General features: G+C 43.3%; 1 protein-coding gene across 2 annotated transcripts in view; it reads right to left on the bottom strand.

The window, feature by feature from the left end:
• The window catches only part of TMEM33 (transmembrane protein 33), a 75,395-nt gene that overhangs the window by 31,330 nt on the left and 31,597 nt on the right, over nt 1-12,468 (bottom strand). For both annotated transcript variants that reach the window (XM_069201826.1, XM_069201821.1), the window contains exons 5-6: nt 9,373-9,440; nt 8,857-8,990 (exon numbers count right to left, since the gene is read on the bottom strand). In XM_069201826.1, coding sequence (XP_069057927.1) covers nt 8,857-8,990; nt 9,373-9,440 — 202 coding nt within the window. The remainder of the gene's footprint in view (nt 1-8,856; nt 8,991-9,372; nt 9,441-12,468) is intronic.

Below are 12,468 nucleotides of genomic sequence, written 5' to 3' on the forward strand. Positions count from 1 at the left end.
GAGGAGTAGCCTCCCCCAGCCTCTGGAAATGCTTTGTTGGGCACAGAGGTGCACAATTCTGCATAAGCCAGTCTACACCGGTTCAGGGGACCCCTTAGCCCTGCTCTGGTGCGAAACTGGACAAAGGAAAGGGGAGTAACCACTCCCCTGACCTGCACCTCCCCTGGGAGGTGTCCAGAGCTCCTCCAGTGTGCTCCAGACCTCTGCCATCTTGGAAACAGAGGTGCTGCTGGCACACTGGACTGCTCTGAGTGGCCAGTGCCACCAGGTGACGTCAGAGACTCCTTCTGATAGGCTCCTTCAGGTGTTAGTAGCCTATCCTCTCTCCTAGGTAGCCAAACCCTCTTTTCTGGCTATTTAGGGTCTCTGTCTCTGGGGAAACTTTAGATAACGAATGCAAGAGCTCATCCGAGTTCCTCTGCATCTCTCTCTTCACCTTCTGCCAAGGAATCGACTGCTGACCGCGCTGGAAGCCTGCAAACCTGCAACATAGTAGCAAAGACGACTACTGCAACTCTAACGCTGATCCTGCCGCCTTCTCGACTGTTTTCCTGCTTGTGCATGCTGTGGGGGTAGTCTGCCTCCTCTCTGCACCAGAAGCTCCGAAGAAATCTCCCGTGGGTCGACGGAATCTTCCCCCTGCAACCGCAGGCACCAAAAAGCTGCATTACCGGTCCCTTGGGTCTCCTCTCAGCATGACGAGCGAGGTCCCTCGAATCCAGCGACTCTGTCCAAGTGACCCCCACAGTCCAGTGACTCCTCAGTCCAAGTTTGGTGGAGGTAAGTCCTTGCCTCACCTCGCTGGGCTGCATTGCTGGGAACCGCGACTTTTGCAGCTACTCCGGCCCCTGTGCACTTCCGGCGGAAATCCTTTGTGCACAGCCAAGCCTGGGTCCACGGCACTCTAACCTGCATTGCACGACTTTCTAAGTTGGTCTCCGGCGACGTGGGACTCCTTTGTGCAACTTCGGCGAGCACCGTTTCACGCATCCTCGTAGTGCCTGTTTCTGGCACTTCTCCGGGTGCTACCTGCTTCAGAGAGGGCTCCTTGTCTTGCTCGACGTCCCCTCTCTCTGCTGGTCCAATTTGCGACCTCCTGGTCCCTCCTGGGCCTCAGCAGCGTCCAAAAACGCTAACCGCACGATTTGCAGCTAGCAAGGCTTGTTGGCGTTCTTTCGGCGGGAAAACACTTCTGCACGACTCTCCACGGCGAGAGGGATCCGTCCACCAAAGGGGAAGTCTCTAGCCCTTTTCGTTCCTGCAGAAACCTCAGCTTCTTCTGTCCAGTAGAAGCTTCTTTGCACCCGCAGCTGGCATTTCCTGGGCATTTGCCCATCTCCGACTTGCTTGTGACTTTTGGACTTGGTCCCCTTGTTCCACAGGTACCCTAGATTGGAAATCCACAGTTGTTGCATTGCTGGTTTGTGTCTTTCCTGCATTATTCCTCTAACACGACTTCTTTGTCCTTAGGGGAACTTTAGTGCACTTTGCACTCACTTTTCAGGGTCTTGGGGAGGGTTATTTTTCTAACTCTCACTATTTTCTAATAGTCCCAGCGACCCTCTACAGGGTCACATAGGTTTGGGGTCCATTCGTGGTTCGCATTCCACTTTTGGAGTATATGGTTTGTGTTGCCCCTATCCCTATGTTTCCCCATTGCATCCTATTGTAACTATACATTGTTTGCACTGTTTTCTAAGACTATACTGCATATTTTTGCTATTGTGTATATATATCTTGTGTATATTTCCTATCCTCTCACTGAGGGTACACTCTAAGATACTTTGGCATATTGTCATAAAAATAAAGTACCTTTATTTTTAGTATAACTGTGTATTGTGTTTTCTTATGATATTGGGCATATGACACTAAGTGGTACTGTAGTAGCTTCACACGTCTCCTAGTTCAGCCTAAGCTGCCCTGCTAAGCTACCATTATCTATCAGCCTAAGCTGCTAGACACCCTATACACTAATAAGGGATAACTGGGCCTGGTGCAAGGTGCAAGTACCCCTTGGTACTCACTACAAGCCAGTCCAGCCTCCTACACACATGTACTCAGGAGCCACGTTATTAGCTCAGAAACCTCAGTGAGACGAAAATGGCACAATTTAAGCCTGATGCATGGCCAAACTGTAATATGTAGAACATCTGTATTCCTGGTTTTAGTCCATATAAGGGTTACAAGATTCATCCCAAAGGGGATGTTGAACAAGTTGAGTATTAAAGTGTATAGATATCTGTAGGATGAAGGAAATCAGAAAAGCTTCTCCCAGAGAGTGTTCATGCAAGGAACATTCATGAAAAAAAACAGGTCAAGTAAATGTGCCACTGCAAAAAAAAAAAAAAGGGGGGGGGGGGGGGGGGGGGGAAGAGAGAGAGAGAGAGAGAGAGAGAGAGAGAGAGAGAGAGAGAGAGAGAGAGAGAGAGAGAGAGAGAGAGAGAGAGAGAGAGAGAGAGAGAGAGAGAGAGAGAGAGAGAGAGAGAGAGAGAGAGAGAGAGAGAGAGAGAGAGAGAGAGAGGACCCGTGTGAAACTCTACTGGCACCCCATACTACTGCTACACTAACCCTGAGTGGACTTGTGTCCAGCTAGCCGCAGGAGTACAGCACAAAGCCTCAGCTTGCTGTACCTCTTACCTCAAGAAAAAAAAAGAATCAGCCAGAGATTCAAATTCTTTGGACTGATAAACCTATCCCTTGCCCCTGTACCTTACACCAGAGACAGATGGGCCACCTAAGATATCCACGCATGTAATTCTTCTAGAGATACAGGTGACTAAAGAGTGGCAAACATTCTCATTTAACTCCTTGTTAATTCTCTTTGCGAGCAAGGTAGGATTAGTCGTCTCACAGGTAAGGACTGGAGGTGAGGTAAAGATTTCCCCATGTACAGGGTCAGTGGCTAGGCAATGGAAGATGTTTAAAGAGGGGTACAGGTAGGTTCAAAGGGGCACAGGACAGACAAGTGCCACTGCAGAGGTGGTGAACTGTTCATGTACAATGTCCTGAGTGAGGAAGCCCATCGAGGGATTGTTAGTCTACCCTAGCTCATGGCTGGGGGCGACCCCTGTAGGAAATTTGCCTTTCCTGCGTGCTCAACCATCATTTTTCATTCTGGTCTAAGATTTTACCTTCTGACTTAGCCCTTCAGGTCCAAAGCCAGTTCCCCTAGTACCTAAGGGGTGGCATTTAGAGACAAGCAGAGTGTCAAGCAGAGGTCAACAGTAGGGTCAAGACCTGATCAAGTTGAATAGGTCAGCTGAGCATTTTCAGGAAAAGGCCTCTTTTAGCTTGTTGTGTCCTTGTGGCTTTAACAGGCTGTCAGCCTTCTGACAGTTGGAGTACACCTCGTTTGGGGACCAGAAAGAGCAGGTGCAGTCCTTCAGGGCTCCTCTGAGGTCACAGAGAGCAGGTCAAGTCTTCTGTTCTTCCTCAGGTCTAGTAGTGTTATGAAGTGGTTGACTGGCAGTGCCACGTTTATGCCTGGCAAAAGCTAGTGGGTGAGAAGGATTCTTGGGCATGCCCTAACTAATGGGGTAAAAGTTCCTGGCGCCAGTCCTACCCACTTTTCAAGATGGCCTAAGTCTTCAGCCACACTGAACCTGGGCTCTGGGGCGTATGTAGGAAGTATACTACGGTAATCTTAATGTCTTCCCACATCTAACACTAAAATCCCATTTGAAGCAGCCGCTGTGCCCCAGTACATCCAGAGACAAATCTGGTGGTACAAAAAAGGGTTTCCCAGTAAACAGACAGTGGATACACAAAAAATGTTTTGGCACCCTGTTCCCCTTCTGTTAAGTCTACCTCCAATGTTCTATGCAAAATCCAGATAGTCTGGGGAATCACAGCAGGTCCTTCAGCAAGACGACTGTGAATCCATGATACCCTGCTCTCTCCCTTTCAGGTGACTTCAAAGCATTATATGTAAACCCAGCAGACCTGTTGAGCAGGCTTTGACACTAATTTTTAAAAGGATACTTCCAGCCCCCACCAAGCGTATTCTGGGAGGTTCAGAGGAGTCATCTCTGCCCATTCAGGTCAGCCTATTGTTTGCTAGTGGGAAGCATTTTACACCGATTCACGCGTTAATTACTGGCTGGCAGAAGTGAGGGGGAAATGTAAACTTAGTCTCCAGGAACATCAGACAGGGAAAAGGAAACTTTTTAGAAGGTATTTTTCCTTAATATTTATTAAAAATCACTTCAAAATTAAATTGGATTTTTAATAACTGTCAAAAATAGTACTTTCATTATTTTTCTCATTAATGTCATTCCAGTATTAGGATTATAACCTGTACTCTGGCTTTCTACATGGAAGAGCTAGGCCTGCCATGGTGAGAAATTGCTCCTCTGGGGGTGATTACCACTGTGAGGATGCTAGCATTAAATTTCTCCATTTCTTACTTTTAAATAGCATGCACCCTGACTTGTGTGCTACAAGACCTACATAGGATGGTTTAATATTTAAGAGGAGGTTTTAACTAGTTAAAAGGGTTTATTTTGACGGATAGAACTGCAGTATTTACACTGCTATATCCAAGCTACACAGGGTAGGCATGAAGCCATGTTTGCTCTGCCACTTAAGTGGACTACACAATAGGTGTTGCGGTCCACTGGTGGTATGTAACTTCCAGGCACAGGGTACACTTTGTACGATATATGAGAGACTCCTAGGCAAGCTGAAAATGCCAATTAGGTATTTTCCAATTAGACTGTTTAAAGGCGAGCCAGGCACTTTACTACTGTTCAGCAGGGGTAAAGTACATAGAGTTCCAAGGCCAGCAAAAGGCAAATAATTTGGGGAGGGGATGCAGAAAAGGTGCATTTTCTACAGTATGTCACAAGGGCAACTCTGTAGCACTTAGGTTTTTCAAACTCTTGTTCACAAAATGCAATTTATTATAACCCTACAGATATAAAGTATATTGTTAAGGTGGGAACGGTCACGATTTTTTGTTTTGCATTGCCTGTATTTGTAAAGCGTCTACAGAATTAACGGTTTGTGAATTTTCTAATACTGCTGTACTAGCTTACATTGGTTTTGTGCCTTTTCTAAAATGGCTATCACTAAGCATCACAAAGAACTGAGCTTTAAGATAATTAGAACTGTTTGCTAACATAGTATTTGACCATTGGCCCAGTTTCAGTACTATATTGTAATTACAATAGCTGTAAATGTTACCCAGCAACCCAAAATAAGTTTAACATTCACTTAGTGAGATTATTGGCTCTTTGTACCATCAGTGTATAAATCTAAAACATATGAGTTATGAAAACAATTGTGTAGGTAACACTTGGCAGGCTGTTCATAGTTTAATTTTGCTTTGTACTGTAGCTAGATTTTCCTAGCACACTAACCCTTTAGTTAAACTTTGGATTGCTTGTCTGCATCTATCACAAAACTCAAGGGCACGGAGGAGACAACAACTTTTAATACAAGCTTACTGCGTTGAATGCAGTTTCTAGGGAACCTGATCAATATCACATTTCTAGAGTCCAATGCACTGTAAATTCCCACCTGCAGGAACCAGTCCAAGCCGTGGAGAGGGAGGACTATATTGGGTTTAGAATCAGTAAGATGGAGTTGCTCCTTCCAAGCACCAGAAGGGAATAACATAATTAATATGTGTGGTGTGCTCACCCTGGCTCGAGATCAAACAGTGAGAACTGCCCTTGCTTCCCAGAAAGAAGAAATGCTTGGCGGTCAAGTAGGGCTAGATTTACAGTTTGGTAGCATTTATGTCCTGTGAAGTATATCACCACCAAAAATATGAAACAATTACAGAAGTACAACTATATACTAATGAAGTGAATAATATTAAGAGATGGTGTGGCGAGGGAAGTATAGAGACAAAAACATTTATGATCTGAACAATAAGTCAAGAGAACTGCCAAGAACTAGCTAAAATACACCCTGGATAAATTAATCTTTAAACCATTAGAATGATATAACACTGTAAAGATTGCAATTTTTTCTTGGATGTTCCAGGCCCAGTTTCCCAGGTCCCTTTTTGCACCACTTGAAAGATTATTTGCTGTTACTTCATGCCAGAAGTTGAAACAGTGCATTAACCTTTAGAATATAGCTAGGTTCCTCCGAATTTTCTTTGGTACTCCAAATGGATAAACAGACTGAAAGAAAGTTCCTTTAGTTAAGTACTGCCATGACCTTGGTAAATCAGCATGGATTGTTTATTTTCTTTGGATATTGCAGAACACACAAAGCAAGAAAATATTTTCTTAATGCTGCTGAGCAGTTTCAAACAATTGCCAGAAACCTCTTTATTGCCTGCAGTATGGTGTTTTTCTAAACGTATTACTATTAAAGAGGAGTCAGTGTTTTTATATTTTGGAACATAATCTACCTCAATAAGATGGCGGGGAGAACTGACCACTCTGATGGTAGATGACATAAAACAGAATATTTTGCTAAAGGCACACAGTTTGCACATGTCCGCCTCAGCAGGCTCACAGCTATGGCTTGGGGGTAGCCTTGCTGCTGCCATAGTTATGACAATAACAGAGCTTCTTCAAGAATACTGGCAGTCCAGACCCATGATTCTTCACTAGAGCGTGGCCTTAAAACGTACTAATATTTTTGGCCATCTTTGTAGCAGTTTAGAATTCTGTAAAGTCTTCTGAAGATGAAGCTGCCAAGACACTAATCCATGTCCTAGTGATTTATTCCCCCAGAGGATTTAAAATCTTCACTTCATTCTGGAAGTCATCAGTGCAGGAAATGCAAGCGCAAAGTGAACACTTTGACCTGGAGTATAGTTGGAGAAACTGGTGTTCGTGGCCTAGACCCGTCAGCAAAGAAAACACTGAACAGAATTTGAGGAGTTGTGGGACACTTGAGGCAGCATGGTGGTGAACAATGGAGACAATAGAGGTACCTAGGATAGAAGATATAACTGCATCATTAGGAGAGTCGAGTTTGAGATTTTTGGTGGTTCTTGAAATGGGGATTTCTGCCTCTTTCTTTGGTGCATACTAAAAACTCACTGCAAGTACAAACCTGCATCATGCTACTTAAAGCATGTGAGGTGGTCTACGGAGACACACCATCTTATGCTAAACTGGGTTCATCCCAAAGAAAAATGACCCAATTTGCTTGGACATCTGCATGTTTATTCACTTAAGGCTGGATTGAGGTGACAGTATGTTACAAACGCAAGTAAAATGGGAATTCAGAGGTGCAGCCTTGCAAAAATAATGTACCATTTACATAGTTGAATGCAAAAAACGATTTAGCCTACTTTATAGTCTCTGGCTAGCACTGGTTTTTATTCTATTTTTTCCTACTCATGCCCAATTTCCTAGGGTAGATTTTCATCAAGGAGAAGATTGTGGCTGCTGTGAGTAGAAAAGTACTAATCTATTCTATTACCATTAAGGTTTTCACCAAAGGGAACATCACTGACATGGTGGTTACAGAGGAAGTAGAAATTTTAATTGACAGTGTTGTTGGTGTTGCTCTAGTAGTCAAAAATCACTCAAATGACTCCTTGGTACCCAAAAAGGAAGACTAACAGTATGAAAATAAGACAAACTCAGTTCCTGAAACAGGTGTTGCAAAGAGATCAGATCCTGCAACGTGAATTATCATGATTGGACAATTGGGCCCTTTGAAGACAGGCATGGCCAGTTCATTTTTTTCTATGTCTTCTACTTTCTGACATTCTGTTTGAAGAGGAGAACTTTAAAACTGGTGCTGTGGTCCTACACTGATACAAGAGAGTAATATAGTTTGTTGTGCCTCCTCACATGAGGCACAGTCACTACCTTTCAAAAAGCCAAATACACTTTTGGCCCTGAAGTGATGGGTCATTGTGCGATAGCCTGATAGAACAGTAAAACTGAAATCAGACTACCAAATTAGTGCAGTGTTTAAACTAAGCTTCTACATGTCTGTTCAACAGAAAACGGCGGGGCTCGATAGAAGAAACGAATCCAGCTGGCATCAGTGAAACACCCTGCTAGAGATTTTCCAATGTATGTAGACTAACTACTTGAAAGCATGCAAGCTACACAGTCAACACTGACAAACCTGTGACTTAAATAGTAGAAGGCCTAAAGCTCACAGAAAGCCTTAATTCACTGTGAGGTGAACATATCAAATATGGTTGACAGGGACAGGTATAAATGCTCACCCATTCACTGAACAAAAGATAAAGGAACCATTAATGTGGGGGGGGGGGTTACTGATGTAATGGTTTTGTACTACTATTTAATGTTTTAACAGAATGTGAAAATCACCCAGACCTAGATTATTAACAGATGTCTTCATCATACCTTCAGTCTTAATGCAATATTTTTATTCAAGAATGTGGGCAAATAAAGCTGGTTTCAGAAAACACATTACCAATGATCTTTCTTTTCAGCAGAATTTTCATGCATATGTAGAATATAAAGTCAGGATCATTCTAAAATATTCTTAAATAGCTGAGTGTGAAGAATTGCGTATGGGATGTGGTGTTCTGCACCTGTGGTTTTGCTATCCAGGAATTGCAAGGTAAGTAGTAAGCAGGAAGCCAAATGAATGAATAAATAATATTAATGCTAACACAAGTTAAGAGCCTTTACTGTTTCTCTCAAGTAAAGTGATTTTAGAGCTACAATTAAGAGTAGTTACATTCATGGGAAATATTAAACATTAATCAATGGTGCAAAGGTGTCATACGACCGATACCCAAGCGTATGGCAGATGAAATGCCTATAGATTATAATTTAAGTGGAGTCAATGAAACTGTCTGAATTCTTTTTACCAGCTTGACTATTTACTTCAATGTAGCACGATTTACACACTATAAAACATACTGGTAAAACAGCCCTCCACATTACAACATCTTACCTGAAGATCATAAAAACAGTAGCTGGCATCAGGAATATTTCATTGCAAGCAACAAACTTCAGAATATTCATTTGATTTGTATTCAATTTTTCCAAGATTGATCTGACAAATGGCATGCTGTTGGAACCCTTGGCCTTAAAATAAAGAAAAAAAAACATAAGCAAACAAGCAAGAGCTCATTGTCACCAATTATGACTGCGTTGCTTGGGGGTTTAAGTCTAATTAGAACAAATATCTGCTTAGTGTAGTAAAAGGGTTCACCTGACTAAGAATGCCTGCTTACGACTCTGCTGTGCAATCCCACAAGAGCTACTCTATTACACATGGGCGTTCTCTAATCCACGGGGCTTCTCTCGTTATTAGTCTGTAGAAGGTAAAGCAATGTATGCATGCATTTGTTCAAACAAAACAGGTTAGACTGTATTCTAAAAGGAGAAAAAAAAAAACAGGAAACGCTAACAGGAATTCTCGGCATCCTCATCGGCAAACAGCCACACTGTCGAGCTGAGCACTTACATCGAGAATCTTCTTGGTGTACGTGGCAGCATGTAGCAAGGAGAAAAGGAGCACTGGAAAAATACTCACTGTGATATATTAAGGAAAAATAAGCAGCTTGTGGTACAACAGTTTCACTGACATTTGTGGCTTTAGCAAGCCTGGCGAAAGAAAACAATTGTGGAACTCACTAAGAAACCCACAGCATTTCTATAGTCTTGAAACAATCAGTCAGTTTATTTAACTACTCTTCCTCGAGCCACAGGTTTCACTGAAGGAACAGATGGTACTCTTCACAGACACTGGGGCACGAGAAGGTTTAAGAAGTCTATTTGCTCCTTTGCCATCTGAAAATACACATCTTTTAGCTTTACTCTAGCACCTTCAAACCTAACTAGCTCTTGGCTTTACACTTGAGTCGCCACTTATTGACATTCTCGTGAAAGGAACTGGTATAATGCTCATCAGGGATAGTCAATTACAGATCCCCAATGCAACCACTACCCCAACCAATCCTTCCATCATGTAGTCTGAATGGACATCAAATTCGGGAAATGTTTGCAAATTTAAGGTTTAGCTCTGCTGCAGCACACCATTGCAGTATTGGGCCGACCCCCATTTGTGCTATGAACATTGCACTACTGTGCCCCCAACTGACCCAAAATCACAAACACCTATACACGTACCCTGTGAGTGGGCTACAGAGACGGCAGTGCTATAAAAACCAAGTGTTCATTGTAGAAAGGTATTCGGAGTTCACTCGCCCCAGCACAGTCTTAATGGTACCGGAAAAGAGGAGCAACAAAAAGAACCATAATCTGGCTCTCACATTCTAGACCAAATCTACGCATCGTAAAATGCAAGAGAGGTTACGAATGACAGTGAATTACATAAGATGATAATTTACCAGACAGAAATATTCACACAGGCAACTACCAGCTTTAACATTTTAGGAATTATCTGTAGGCTACAGTATACATCAAGATCGATTATAATGCAAGTTTAGCCATCTCTGCAGTTTCTCTAGCTCGCTAGGTTATACAGAGATGTATTTTAAAGGTTCTGACGAGTTGCGAAGGAAGTTACGGAGCTGGGCAGCTGCAATTGAAAATACACTTATAGGAGTTTGCCACTTGCACGTGCTCCATCGTGTCCATACATGGGTTTATGGATATCATCAGTATGTAATGTTCAATTCAACACCAATCAGTTTGGGAAGGCATTCTGTTACATACGGAATGATAAAATACCAATTACAAATCAGCGGGCTGGGACAAACTGGACCGTGCACACAAATATGGAATCCCCATCCTGCGAAGCTTTGCTTGCAACTGTAATGGGGCATGGTCAGGTCTACTCAAGGCGTGGGTAAAAGAGGAGCAAAGTAGGATCTTTCATAAAAGAAGAAAAGTATTAAGTAGCTAAAGTTTCGAAGGCCTACACTTTACTTTCACAGCCGGAGGTTTCAGTTTGTCTACTGCACAATGGGGTACATTCAGTATAGCAAGAGCAAGTTGGTTCGAACGGTGCTTATGAAGTGGTGACGGTAAAAGATGCTGCTGCAGACTGAATATTAAGAAGATATATGAATTGATCTTCCAGGTGTCTTGCATAACATACATAGGGGGTGCAATGAGCTTCTTACGGGTGGTTTATCTATATGTTGGCTTCTTGGTGAATGATAACAGTGAGCTTTTGACGTATAACTGTGAAAAAGGGGTGGAATTGGTCCATTTCTTGCAACAAATAATGGGGGTCGTCACAGAGTTAACTCAAAGTACAGACCCATATAAGGCAGAAAGTGCCCTGCTGAGCCTCTTTCACCGCTGCAAGCGAGCAACTGTAACAAATCGCTTCACTGACCTGGCACTCATAGGCATAAGAGCTATTGCCATGAGTTGGATATCACCCACGCTCCCGACACTACCCCACTGGGTTGCAGCCTTGTTAAAAAAAAGGGTAGAGCTGAGGAGACGGAACGTAGACGGGAGGAGCCCAGAGGGTTATGTAGGGTTCAAACTGCAAGTGGCTTGGGCCTGTATATGCAGGAGCTGCATGAGTAAACATGAGTAACGTGAACGAATGGTGCCTTAGGGGAGGTGCCTCTATGACCGAGAGTATGGAGTCCGAGTCCTAATTGGTAAAGGTACTGATCCCCCAACCCCTTCTCTCCCACGCATCCTGGCATCCAAACCCCAAGACTGCATGTCGGCTGCCCATATTGGGGACTGTGGAAAGCGGACGCCACACTATCACGGACTGTAAAAAGTAGAGAATCAGAGGCTTGGGAACACCGTGGAGGTGCAGACATACCACCATATCATCTTAACAATACACAGATTCCTGCAGGATTGCCAGCTCTATCCTCCTTAAGGAATGTCATGTTCCTGTTTGTTAAGCTGATGCCACTCATAGCTATGAATCTTCCTGTTTGGCTTAAGTTAGGTTTGCATGTTAGTTCAAGGTTGGAGCCAGACACTCCTGTCTCAATAATAACAGCATGTATGTAAAGCTGACCTGAGCACTGTTATAATCATTATCAGATATGTATGTAGTACTATTATGAATGTTCTGTAGGTCTAATTTGAAAAATAATAAAATGGTTCAAAACTAACTGTGAAAAGGGGGATATCTAAAAGGTAGAAGATCCAGGCAGTGGTTGTGGAGCACACAGTCTTGTTTGGCACAGGTCTAGTAGTCCACTGGCCCATATAGCATGTTGGAGCTTTTTTGCGCATCCATTATCATTCACATTTCATGACAATGTAAAGTTCAACACTGAGGAAATGTTCTTATTTACTTGGATCCAGGTTACACATTGTTAAACCCGACAGCCTTGGGGTGGCCTTCCCCAACTTTTTGCCTGCCTCGCTCACTCCAATTTTCTGATCTTGTTTTTGCTGGTTTCAGGACTCTGCGCACTTTACCACTTTTGACCAGAGACAAAGTGCTTGTGCTCTCTCCCCTTAATTTGCTTGTAAGTCCCTAGTAAAATACACAGCATGTGCCCAGGGCCTGTAAACTAACTGCTACTTGTGGGTCTGCAGCACTGATTGTGCCACCCACATAGGTAGCCCCTTAACCGTGTCTCAGGCCTAACACTGCATGGCCTGTGTG

The sequence above is a fragment of the Pleurodeles waltl genome, chromosome 1_2, assembly GCF_031143425.1.
Source record: "Pleurodeles waltl isolate 20211129_DDA chromosome 1_2, aPleWal1.hap1.20221129, whole genome shotgun sequence".
Classification (NCBI taxonomy): domain Eukaryota; kingdom Metazoa; phylum Chordata; class Amphibia; order Caudata; family Salamandridae; genus Pleurodeles; species Pleurodeles waltl.